We start from the raw sequence: 12,809 nt of genomic DNA, 5'->3' as shown, positions 1-12,809 counted from the left end.
TCTTTAATTCTACCTTTTGTTCCGATTCTCGCCTGACTCGGGTGGGCCATGGCTAGGGGTTTGTTCCGTTAGCGGGGTCGGATACTGGCGGTTGCAGGTCAGGATTTACTGTGGCCTTCGGTTGGGTGTCAGAATGAGCAATGGATCTGAACAATAATTTTCCATTAAATGATTATACTTTTGCAGCATTTTTGCACTACGATAATAATAAACACAATCAATGTTTCTGGTATTAAGTCTTACTTGAAGCATTAACTTGTCATCCTCTTTAAATTCATTGATCTGTCTGATTCTTTTAGACTCCTCATAAGCAGTTTTATAACAAGGTTAATACTAAAAAAAAATTCCTACATAGTACTCCATTATAAATATATAATATCCATAAAAATAAACTCTAAAAAAATATCTAATTTAAATATGCCATGGTGTGAATTAAAAAACCACTTAAAAACCAAAAACACTGAACACTTAGGGCCGGTTTCACCAAGCAGGTTTAATTTTGTTACAAAACGAGATTTACAAAACTAGATGAAGTATAATCGTAAGTTTAATTCCGACGTGTGTTTCACCATCGTTAAACAAGTTTAAATTAATCGAGATTTCTAAATGACTTCCACATAAAAACACCCATTACCTAGCGAATATACCCGAATATCGGTCGGAGATACCCGAATATGTATTTTTTTCCTCTCTCGTAGATGCAGCTTTTGGTCGAGCGTAATTTATGGTGGCCGCATCAACCTAAAAAAAAACTTTTTATTTTTTTTTTTGAAAAAATTAGTAATACCGTGAATACCGTGGAAATTGTCATATCGCAAATAAATATGAATGGCAATGGTGCAGTTTCAGCTGCAATTAAAGAAAAGCGACAAAGAAGTCGAAATCTTTCGCCACATGAAAAGACAGTTTTGTTAGATCAGGTAACTGAACACTTCTCTGTGATTGAAAATCGTCGTACAGATGCTGTCACACAACAGCAGAAGGCGAAAGAATGGGAGATTATTGCTGCCGAATTCAATTCGATTTGCAATCAGTACCACCGAATGCCAGACCAGCTGAAATCGTCGTGGGAGAACATGAAGAAACTGACGAGAAAGATACATGCCGACAACCGAATTGAAACGTTATGCACAGGTAAGGTATTTTATGGCATTCATGCTGATTGTTTTGGTTGCAGTGGCCTTTTATTTGGCTAGATGTTTGTGTGTAACATGCTACATCAGACATGTAGTTTGTATATACAACAAAATATATCGAAACTTTTGAAACTGGTTAAATTATTGCTGTTGCATGGAACCCCCTTCCCCCTCAAAACACACTTTTATAGGCTTCTGTGTTGGTTGCATAGGTCGATTCCGTCTTGTCATAACCTACATTTTGGTATGATTTAACTTTGGGATACCATCGACTGACCTACGGATATGTAACTATGGGTAAATTTTTACTTGGGCGGTATTTCCGAAAAAAAAATGTTAAAAATCCGAAAATACCTTTATTTTATGCTCTTCAACTTCCTCTTTTCATTAAAAGTGGCGGAGGTAAGAAATTCCTAATACGTTAGGAGATATCGAATTTTTAAATTTCATCATTAGAGTTGAGCGGTATTTGCAAAAAAAATGTTAAAAATCCGAAAATACCTTTATGATATGCTCTTCAACTTCCTCTTTTCATTAAAAGCGGCGGAGATAAGAAATTCCAAATACTTTAGGAGATATCGAATTTTTTAATTTTGCAATACAAGACCTGTGGAACCATTCGAGCGGCGCCATTTTTGTTATTTTGCCGTGTGTTCGTGAGACGTGAATACGTGAATCGTGAATGTGTAATTAATAAAATGGTTGATTAGGTCAGGTCAGTTACATTATTAATACTTTCAAACTAAGCCGACATTAAAAATTATTTTGTGAATTAATTTTAATGGCTGTTTAGTTTTAAAATATTTATAATGTAACTGACCTGACCAAACAAACCCGGACAAAGGGTGAACAGTAAACTAAAATGGTCGATTAGGTCAGGTCAGTTACATTATAAATACTTTCAAACTAAGGTGATATTAAAAATAATGTGAATTAATTTTAATTATTCCTTATTTTTAAATTATTTATAATGTAACTGACCTTACCTAACAAACCCGTAACAAAGGATGTACAGTAACAACTGAGGTAAATTTTTTTGTTACTTATTACTTGCGCAACAATATCAAAATAACAAATAAGACTTTAAAATTAGAAACGTTAAAAACTCACCTAAGTTGGAGGCGGTAATTAAACACCGTTTTAAACAATAATTGAACTAAATAATCACGTATTAGTTAATTTGAATTCTGGCCTATCATGAACAATCACGTGACATCATTATCCAATAAAAAAAATACTCGTACGTAAACAAGAAACAATGGTCCACGCACACCACAGGAATGCGCTGGTTTTGTGCTGAAATTTAAAAATTCGATATCTCCTAAAGTATTTGGAATTTCTAATCTCCGCCGCTTTTAATGAAAAGAGGAAGTTGAAGAGCATATAATAAAGGTATTTTCGGATTTTTAACATTTTTTTTCGCAAATACCGCTCAACTACATATGAAGAAATTAAAAAATTCAATATCTCCTAAAGTATTTGGAATTTCTAATCTCCGCCGCTTTTAATGAAAAGAGGAAGTTGAAGAGCATTATATAAAGGTATTTTCGGATTTTTAACATTTTTTTTCGGAAATACCGCCCAAGTAAATATTTACCGTAACTATGAATTGCAAATTGCTTTGCTCTTGTCAGAGTATCCTAGCCTAATGCAACCTATATTTGACTATAGATGGCCATCATTTGCTATTTGTGTTTAGTGGACATTTGAGTAATATACTAATCATTGTATTAGGCTTACGGTTAAAGTATTTATTTTGTTTTTTCTAATCTATAAAGCTCATAATGTTTTTTCAAGTTCAGCAAGTACAAGTCATCTTTCTCGTACACGAAAGTGAAATCTTTCTAGCCCACTTCTACTTGTAGCAAACTTGTATTGCGAGTATTGCTGAACTAGTGACTAGCATACAATATGTCTACCAGTGACATTAGAAAACTTAAATCTTTTTATATTTTTTCTTTGCATGGGAAATGTAAATCTTTGACATATTATCTATTAGCATTCAAAAACTTTAAATAAAAACTTACACTTTGCACCTTTTTCGCTAACTACAACTGTATGTATGCATCACAATTATTGTAGTTATTCTGGTTAGCATAATGCAGTACCTTAGTTGACTTTATCTTGTACAAATAGGCTATGAAGAGAGCATATGATGTCATGTAGGCCTATTTATCATTTGTGAGTTTACTATTTTTTTATTTTGTATTTTTTTTTCAGGTGGAGGCCCACCAAAAAAAACAATTAAAGATGATCCACTGTTTGTTTGAATTTATGAGCTGATTAGGCCCACAGTGGAAGGCATGTATAATGCATTTGATACAGATTCGATTGCAGCACATCTGGGTAAGTGATAAATGAATGAAGTCTATTATGATTCATATTTTATTATGCTACCACAGGCTCCTGAACTGCCACACTATAAAAAGATTGTTGATTAATTGTCAAGTAAATTACCTGTATGTAATTTAAATTATAAATGTACAAATACTACACATAGACCATACATACAGTTAGTTAACGATGATGTCTGGATTTACATATAGAAAGTCTTGATTTGGGCCTAAGATCTATTTTCAAGGTATGTGTATTGTCATTGAAGTAGGCCCCTACCTATGTAAACCAAAATGGGGATTATTAGAGTGTATGTATAAATGAAATTTTAAATATGATGGTGATGACAGTATTTCGACAGTCATTGGAAAGTGGTGGTTTTGGGCAGTGTTGCAATTAAAAGTACATAGATGGAAATGGATACTGTGAATAAAATTAACAACATTTTTCACAAAATGTTCTAAAAATGGGAAGGGGGAGAGAGTAACACCAAATGAGATCAATAAAACCAAACAAGGTGGTGCGAACAACATAAATACAATAAGAAACTTTTTCATATTTACATTAGCTTATATGACTGCATAGGCATAATTAATTTGTATCTGATATATATAAAGTTGGCAAAATATGTGAAACAGTAACATATGGTGTATGTGCTCTTTGAAACCCTTAGAAAAACTGTGGCAGAAGTTAGCTCAAACATTTTCCTGTGTACCACCCTTACGCACTATTGTGGATCTTATAGTTCTGATGAAAGGAATTTATTGTTCTTTATTTTTTTTTGAAGATGTTAATTTTTTAACTGTTGAAATCAACCCCAAAATTTGCATGTGCCCTTTCCAATATTGTGTTTCATAAAACATTCATTTCTTGTACATTTCTAGTGTATATTTGTAATAACATGTTGATGCTTTTTAACCCACAATTTGAGTAAAGAATATTATGGGCCATAAGTATTGATCTTCAGCAGGAGTTCAGAACTGAACCTTTTCAGGCCTCACATTGAGGTAATTTTCTGGGAGCAAGGGTGACTGTGTTACTTAAAATATTGCTGAAAGTCCTGCCACTTTTTGCCTACTGTGTCTGTCTCTCAATATAATAAGTGTGTATGTTGAAAATTGTGTCCTTATTTCAGACACGTCTTCAGCCGGAAACACTGTACATGCAGACTGTGGACAAGAATCACAAATAGAAACATGCTCGAAAAATGAAGACATTGGAACTGTTGTTGATGTTACTTATGTGGAGTCAAGCGAAGATGTAAGTTCAGGTGTTGGTACAGTTCAATCAATTAGGAAGTATGTACCTGGAACACTTTTCGATTATTTAAAATCAAGGTAGTTTTATTGAACATAAGTTTTTACATTATGTATATTGTACATTTTGTTATATTATTTTGTTACTACTTTTATATAGTTGGTATAATTATAATTAATACATTATGTTAAATGTTTGGTGTGTGAAAGCATATAGAATTCATTCCTGTGAATTATTTTTATCAGTTTAGCATTTTACATATTTTTTTTTGCAATTCTTAAGGGGGTAATTGGCAATTTGAAAGCTAATTAGTTAAGCATAAAAGTAAATCATGTAATACTTACTGAAGACATTGGTGTACATCCATCCACAAATATAAATTTGGTATTTATATAAAAGGTTAGGTATTGCAGAAAATAATTTTATGAAGAAATATAATCAAACTTACTGAAACATAGACAATTTTTCTTATCATAACTATTATAAGTTATCATTGTGAAAACAGAAATGTCAACAGTAGCTACAAATAAAGTACAGTCCATGTGTAAATTAGAAAACATAAACTTGATTATTGGTAAGACAAAGGCCACCAGGCAACTAACTATACAGTTACTGGGATAGCTGCACGAGTACTCACAGGCTGGTACTTATATAATAGGAGATGACACATTATATCTGTGAACACGCGGTTGCGCGACATTCTGCAGGCTTTGCAAAACTCTTGCAATCATGTGTTCATGGATATGAATAGTCAATTCTGAATATGTATGCCTATCTACAAATACTAGCCTGTGAGTACTCATGCATCTATCCTAGTAATTGTGTAATGAAACTAGATAATTCAACTTTTTGTGATAACACTGCAACTTATTGTATATGTATTATTAATTATTTTTGTGTGTAGGCTCTCCTCAATGGAAACTGGACACATTATTCGCCAGCCATGCTGAGGAAAACAAAGTGCTCGCTACTGAGGACTCCAGTGAACACTCCTAAAAGAACGCTGGAGGAACCAATGCCACAAACAGTGTGTCCAATGGGAAACGACAAAGCTGAAGATGAACCAGCTGCAGTGCCCTGTAGAAATGAAAATGTTAGTGTAAATTCTGTACCTGTCAGTGGAACATCTGTACCTGCCCCTGCTTCATCTTGGAGAAGCAGACGTCGTCCACCCTTGCATACGCAGAAGATTGGGGATTTAAGTGCCCTTCATGCCGCTAAAATAGAACTCATTGAGATGACAAAAAAAACATTCTGTAGAGGAATCAAAAATGCAAAAGGAATGGTTTGACTTAAAAATGTTACAGGAACAGGAAATTTTGAAACAAGAGAAATTGAAAACTGCCATTTTATCACTCCAAGTGCGTAAATTGCAAAATGATCTGCAATAGGTAACTTTAAAGAGTGTTATTCAATTTTTTTATTAAACTAAATACTTTGTTGAATGTAGAAAATGAGGTACTCATGTCTTATCCTGTATGCTATTATTTGCATGTATTAAATTATGTATATTTTATAGACCTTTACTTAGCATATGTTTTTACAATAGACAAATTTTGCAGTTAATTAGTCCCGAAAAGCAGGGACTGGAAGTAACGCGTTACTACTAGTAACTAAGTTATTTGTAACAGTTACTTTTTATGGTAACGATCGTGGTAACGCATTATTAAGTTTTCAGTAACCGAATTACATTTTTCCGCCTTAAAGTAACGATAGTTGTCGTTACTTCTTGCGTTAGATTTTTTAAATGTATTTCTTATTGAACGAACAACGATTTGTTGATTTTTTCAATCCCAGAACGAAAATCCCGACAAGCATATTATTTGAGATGGTATTTCTTGTACTTGTAAAACTGCTGTTGGCTAGCCTGCGCTCGTATTTTGATTGTCATTTATTTAATATTTGCGACATGCGGGTTTACTGCTGTTCTGTTTAATTAATTAACCTACCTGTGCACATGCGCGAAAGCAATGACAGAATCTAATGAAGCGAGAAGCCGAGAAAGCAGTTCAGAACTTTCGTTGCCATGGCTTTCATATTCTAAATATTTCGAAGTTCGGTCAAGTGATCAAAATAACCTTATTGTGAAGTGCTTCTTGTGTGGTGCTGCGAAAAATAGGATGATCCGAACGAACGAACATTTCATTATTTTTTTTAGTGTAAACTATACTCAATGTACATTATTTTGTAGTGTAAACTATACTCAATGTAATTTAAGACCTAGGTAATTTAAAAATTTTCAGTTTAAGTAAACATATCTTTACTTAACACAATATGTTTTATTAGCTTTTAATTATAACAATATTACATATCACATTTTTAGTTTTTCACAAAGTAACTGTTAAAGTAACTTACAGTTACTTTTCTCAGAACTGTAACTGGTGTATTTTCAGTAGTGTAACTTGTAGTTGTAACAGGGTTACATTTCCAATGGAATATTTGTAACTGTAACTGAGTTACTTTTTAAAAGTAACTTTCCGGTCCCTGCCGAAAAGTGATATAGGCTTTTCAAATATAATAGTTTAAAGTTTAACATTTGTTTGTTACAGCAGGGCTGCTGTTGGTCAACCACTACTTTTTTTGCTATGAACGTAACTCATCGCTGATTCCCGATAAAAATCAATTTTTGAAACTTAAGAAGTTATTTTATAGAATATATTGCAATGAATAAAATGCAATAATATTCATAATTTTTTTAATGTTTGCATTGCCAATTTAGTACTTAACTGAAATATAAAATTAGATGAAAAAGTTCCACCATTCCATTAAATAGCCATGGATTTTTAAGTGGATATAAAATTACCTGTCATAAACTGTTTTCAAAGCGATTTGACCAAGATTTTTTTTCTGCTCATGCAAAACAAAATGGTTAAAAAACACGTGCTGCATGTTGATATGTTGTAAAATTTGCTTTATGTTCCAATTAATTTTTTCTGCTTGAAATAATGTACTTGTATAGTTTTAACTTTCTATTACAGGGCAATCATTTCACATGTGTTACTTTCAACATACTTGTACAAAATGCTTAGAAGGAAAATAAAGTCATTAATTTTTGTGTAAATAATTGTTATTCTTTCTAAAATACATTTCTTCAGAACCTCCAAGTATTTCAATAATTAAACTAACTTGCATAAAACAAATCCAGTTAGTTTATATGTTCACTTCAGCCTTGGGATGCACTTACAACAAGCTAGAACACAAAAAAAAAACCAATCAGTTTATGCAATCAAATTTGTGTTTTATAACAAGCCAAATTAATAGGCAAGTAATTCTAATTTAATATCAACCTACAAAAATCAGTAATGTCTTGGCTTAAGAAATGCTTGGTTATTTTCACATCAAGTTGAAGCACAATACCACATTTTAAAAACATAGTTTTTTTTTAATTTTTTTTTTTTGTTTCCTGAAATTATAGACAATACATGTGTCTAGGAGTCTATTCATGGTCACTTTACAATTGTTTAACATTTTAACAAGCCATTATTATTTAACGTAATATTTTACAAATAAAATATAGCAGCCATGCGTAAATGTCCTGTTTGCAGGTGGCCGATAAATTTAACTTTGTGGGAGTTTGATGAAGTGTTAATTTATTGTGAATGAACTGTATGGTGATATCAAAATGAAAATTAGCAATTGTGAACAGTAAATGGATTACGAACTTAATATTTGATAATGAATGGTAAATGTGTAATTTGTAAACCTTACAATTGTTCCTGACATAAAATATTACTTTTGGTAAGTACAGACAACAACTCTATATGTAGAAACTAACAGGCCTACAATGTAACATTTCAAAAGTACCACAAAATCCAGAACATCGTAACATGAATGGTAATATTTAGGATACCTTCTGAAGTAGTTGTCAATCAAAGTACGCCTCTTAGCATCATTTCTTGCATGTCTTGCATTGTTGTTGACATTTTGTTCATCATTCCCTTCTTCTAATAATTCATCCCACGGTTTGGGTAAATTAACATCAGGGTCATCTGGTGGTAATTCTTCCCCAGCTTGCCGCAAGAGATTATGTATTACAGCTGTTGCCACTATTATAGGAAATGTGTTTTCCAGTTGTATTTGAAAACCCAATGCTAAAACGGGGAACCTTCGTTTCCAACACCCAAACAACCTCTCCACAGGATTTCGTGTTCTAATCTGAGATTCATTGTACAGATGTTCCTGTGGACTATCTGGGCTCTCAAGTGGGGTCATCATGTATGATTTGCAGGCATATCCTGAATCTACGAGCAATACACAATCATTGTATCTGCCATTTTCAAACATAGCCCTCCTGTAGCAATTGCTGAAAATTGTGCTATCATGTGTTGAGCCAGGCCATCTTGCAACAATATCTGTAAACTGAAGTTTTGCATCGCATATTGCTTGAACATTCAAGGAGAAGTAGCCTTTCCTGTTTCGAAACATTTCTGCATTGTCTCCTCCTGCAACGCAGATAATTAGGCTATCATTACTATTCATTAATGTTGGCATTACATTTTATGCTAAATAACATATTTGATGAAAAATCAGCTGCACTCAATCCTTTAACCTACTCAAATGATAGTAACTTTGCACAGAATTTTGTGATTTTCATAATTCAAGTTAGTCAAATATGCATATTATGTGTCCTTGCCTACTTGAGTATTACAAAGAACTCTGGATTAATAAGAGGTGAATGTTGAATGGTATACGCTGTTTACATAAAAGTGTGTGTATGCATTTTGGTGTGTAAAATAATTATATTATATATTCTTATACTGTATTGTATTGTATTCCTGATATCTGCATGTATATATGTATATATTTGTACACATGACTTGTTCTATATTCCGCAGCACTCGTCTCCATATGGGATTCACAGAACCAAAGATAAATAAATAATTTATTATTATCATTGTTATTATTAATAAACTTACCTGGGGACTGTAATCTCACATGAGTGCAATCCATTGCACCAATGACTTTGGGAAAGCGTGCAATATTATAGAAGTCCATCTGAGCAATGTGAACTTCTTGTGGTGTTTCTGGAAAATGTATGAAGTTTGGACGAAGCGAAGCTACAGCACAGCTAACTCTGTGGATAATTCTGTGTGCTGTGCTTTTGCTGAAACCAGCATAATCTCCAGTACTTAGCTGATGGCATCCTGTTGCATAGTATCTCAATGTAGCTAGCAACTGCTGCATAGGTGATACAGACATGTTCCTAAAGAGAAAATGACCACAACCTATTACTTCAACTGTAGTTATTCATATTCCAGGTTTTTACAAAAAAAAAAATGTAAGAAATATGTTTAATGCTAGGTTACATCTAGTAAGGGTAATGTAGAACAAGGAGGCCAAACATCTGTATTAAATAATAACTAAAGCCAGCAAAGTGAAGCTAGAAAGTACAGTGTAGGATAAAACAACTGTTGAGTTTCATCAGTCAACAACAGCTAGAGCATAGGTAAAGCCCACAGACCTTGGCCAACATAATTTTACAAATATACATAGTAAATTTCAACAGTGGCAGTTTGTAATATAAGCCTGTCAAATACTTTTACTACACGTTATTAACACACCATTATCAAAACCGTTTTTAAAGATTAACATGAATGTAACCAAACTTTTTTTTGGTTAGGTTAGGCCTATATAAAAGGGAATAGGCATATAATGGTTTGATGTAATTTCACAATACATGCCAAATAAAAGAATGTGGCAGAATCACATAAACCTAGACGTAATTTTTTCTAACCCTACCTGTCAGACGGATATTCCAGATGAGCCTCAATCATTTCCAGAAGTCTATGTGCAGACTGTTTCGACAGACGGAAATACTGAGGATTAGTGATGGGTCGTTCGTTAACGATTCGTTCAAAAAGAACGAATCTTTGAGAGAACGAAATCTTGCGATTCGTTCGCGATGTAAAGAACCGGCTCTTTGAGAGCCGGTACCTTGAAAGATTCGGTAGAACGAAAATGCGGAGAGAACGAGAGAACCAACCGGCTCTTTGAGAGCCGGTACCTTGAAAGATTCGGAAGAACGAAAACGCGGAGAGAACGAGAGAACGAGATGAGAGAACCGGCCACGCGCCCGGTCTGATTCGTTCGTGAAATGATTCATGACGTCAGGAGTCTGAAGAATTAGTAATCACAGCGTGAGCATGTTCATAAGAGCAAACGATAACTGATCAAATAAAATAGGGTAACATGAAAAGTATCTATACCTGAAAATGTCAACTGTTAAGTAGTGGTTTAAAATTGCGTTTTCACATTCACATACACAAATTTGGGGAAAAAAAAAACATGAATTAAAAATAACAGGGAAAGTAACTACAAATGTTCACACTTACCATTTAGGTGTTAATTAATGTACCTACTTCATTTTTCTCTCTTCATACTGAATCGCAGTAGTAGTATTCAATTTTTGTCTTTTTTTCTCTAAATGTGTTGGTCTACATGTAAACACTTTACTCTCTCTAGAGTGTAAATAGCCTGTATATTAATATTTGTAACTTAAAAAGTAATACAATATAAATAATCTTGTTTCATATACGCAACTGTGATTCACTGGCTACGAAAAGCAATGTTCAAGTACTAGCTATAATAGTGCGATTACAAATTAAAGTTAAGAAAGATCACTTTCGTACCTAACATTCTTAGATTTAATGCTCCCGTATTATATAGAATCACTGCATGAAGCATTTGCAGCGATCAACAGTCAATAATTTTATAACAGTCAGTATACAACTAGACGTTTGAAATTTCATTTACCCATGCAGAGTAGATAAAGATAACCACCCACGCGATCCAGCCTCCTCTCGTTATCGGGTCATGCGATAACGAGGGGAGGCTGGAAGCAAACACGTAGCCAATACTCTAAAGGATGAACGAGTTACGTCACCTGATAAAAGAGCCAGATCCTATTCACAGAAAAGAACGAAATGACCGAGATGAACGAATCTTTCACGGAACTGATCCGAAAGTACCGGTTCGGTCAAAAGAACCGTTCTGCCCATCACTACTGAGGATAAGTTAGCTTCGAAGCCCAGCTTCGAATCGAAAATCGTACCGTAATTATCGTACATGGCGAAAATAATGTGTAGGAAGTTAATGCAACAAGGGACTAAGTGAAAATGATTTTTTTATTAACAATTAAGTATGTAATAAAAAAAATAGTGCTTTTTTAAGAACACAATGCGTCGATTAATGCAAAGTAGCATCTTCTTAGCAAAATCATATGGTTTAAATTATTAAGTGTTTCTAACCTGACCATTCATAACCTCAAAATCTGAAAGTTCATAGTGCTATAAATATTTAAAAAAAACTACGTACGTTATACAGGAGTAGTGCTCCTTAAAGAACACAATACTGCGAGTAATTCAAAGTATCAGCTTCGTGGCAACATCGTCTGGTTTCCATTTTATAGTGCTTCGTACTTGACCATTTATAACCATACACATCTCAGAGTTCGAAATGCTAAACGAATGCCAAAAACACTACGTACGTTATACAAGACTAGTGCTCCTTAAAGAACACACTCCAGCGAGTAATGCAAAGTATCAGCTTCGTGGCAACATCATCTGGTTTCCATTTTATAGTGTTTAGAACTTGACAATTTATTAACATACTGTACTCATTGTTCGAAGTGTAAAAAAATTCTCAAAAACAAAACGTACGTTATACAGTACTAGTGCTCCTTAAAGAACACACTCCTGCGAGTAATTCAAAGTATCAGCTTCGTGGCAACATCGACTGGTATCCATTTTATAGTGTTTCGAACTTACCATATACCGTATAACCATACACATCTCAGAGAACGAAGTGTTAAAAAAATGTCAAAAACACTGCGTACGTTATACAGGACTAGTGCTCCTTAAAGAACACACTCCTGCGAGTAATTCAAAGTATCAGCTTCGTGGCAACATCGTCTGGTTTTCATTTTATAATGTTTCGAACTTACCATTTATAACAATACACATCTCAGAGAACGAAGTGTTAAAAAAATGTCAAAAACACTGCGTACGTTATACAGGAATAGTGCTCCTTAAAGAACACACTCCTGCGAGTAATTCAAAGTATCAGCTTCGTGGCAACATATTC

General features: G+C 33.7%; 1 protein-coding gene and 1 long non-coding RNA gene across 3 annotated transcripts; one reads left to right on the top strand and one right to left on the bottom strand.

Moving 5' to 3' along the window:
• The first annotated feature begins 755 nt into the window (after positions 1-755).
• Positions 756-5,721, top strand: LOC134527490 (uncharacterized). The gene is made up of 4 exons (XR_010074201.1): positions 756-1,134; positions 3,357-3,482; positions 4,606-4,730; positions 5,632-5,721. It is a non-coding gene; the product is annotated as an uncharacterized LOC134527490 (long non-coding RNA).
• Positions 5,722-7,776: 2,055 nt separating this feature from the next.
• LOC134527489 (putative nuclease HARBI1) lies at positions 7,777-10,651 on the bottom strand. 2 transcript variants are annotated; one of them, XM_063360211.1, is made up of 4 exons: positions 10,467-10,649; positions 9,644-9,930; positions 8,578-9,169; positions 7,777-7,917 (listed from the first exon to the last, which is right to left on the bottom strand). In XM_063360211.1, exons 1-4 carry the CDS (start codon positions 10,499-10,501, stop codon positions 7,908-7,910), a joined length of 924 nt encoding a protein of 307 aa, XP_063216281.1. In that variant the 5' UTR covers positions 10,502-10,649; the 3' UTR covers positions 7,777-7,907. The 2 variants fall into 2 exon arrangements, with proteins under 2 accessions (XP_063216281.1, XP_063216280.1); XM_063360210.1 differs by having other exon boundaries at positions 7,777-9,169; positions 10,467-10,651.
• Positions 10,652-12,809: the final 2,158 nt, after the last annotated feature.

The sequence above is a fragment of the Bacillus rossius genome, chromosome 1, assembly GCF_032445375.1.
Source record: "Bacillus rossius redtenbacheri isolate Brsri chromosome 1, Brsri_v3, whole genome shotgun sequence".
Lineage (NCBI taxonomy): Eukaryota > Metazoa > Arthropoda > Insecta > Phasmatodea > Bacillidae > Bacillus > Bacillus rossius.
Note: the sequence above shows the minus strand (reverse complement) of the source record. Positions and strands in the feature narration are given on the sequence as shown.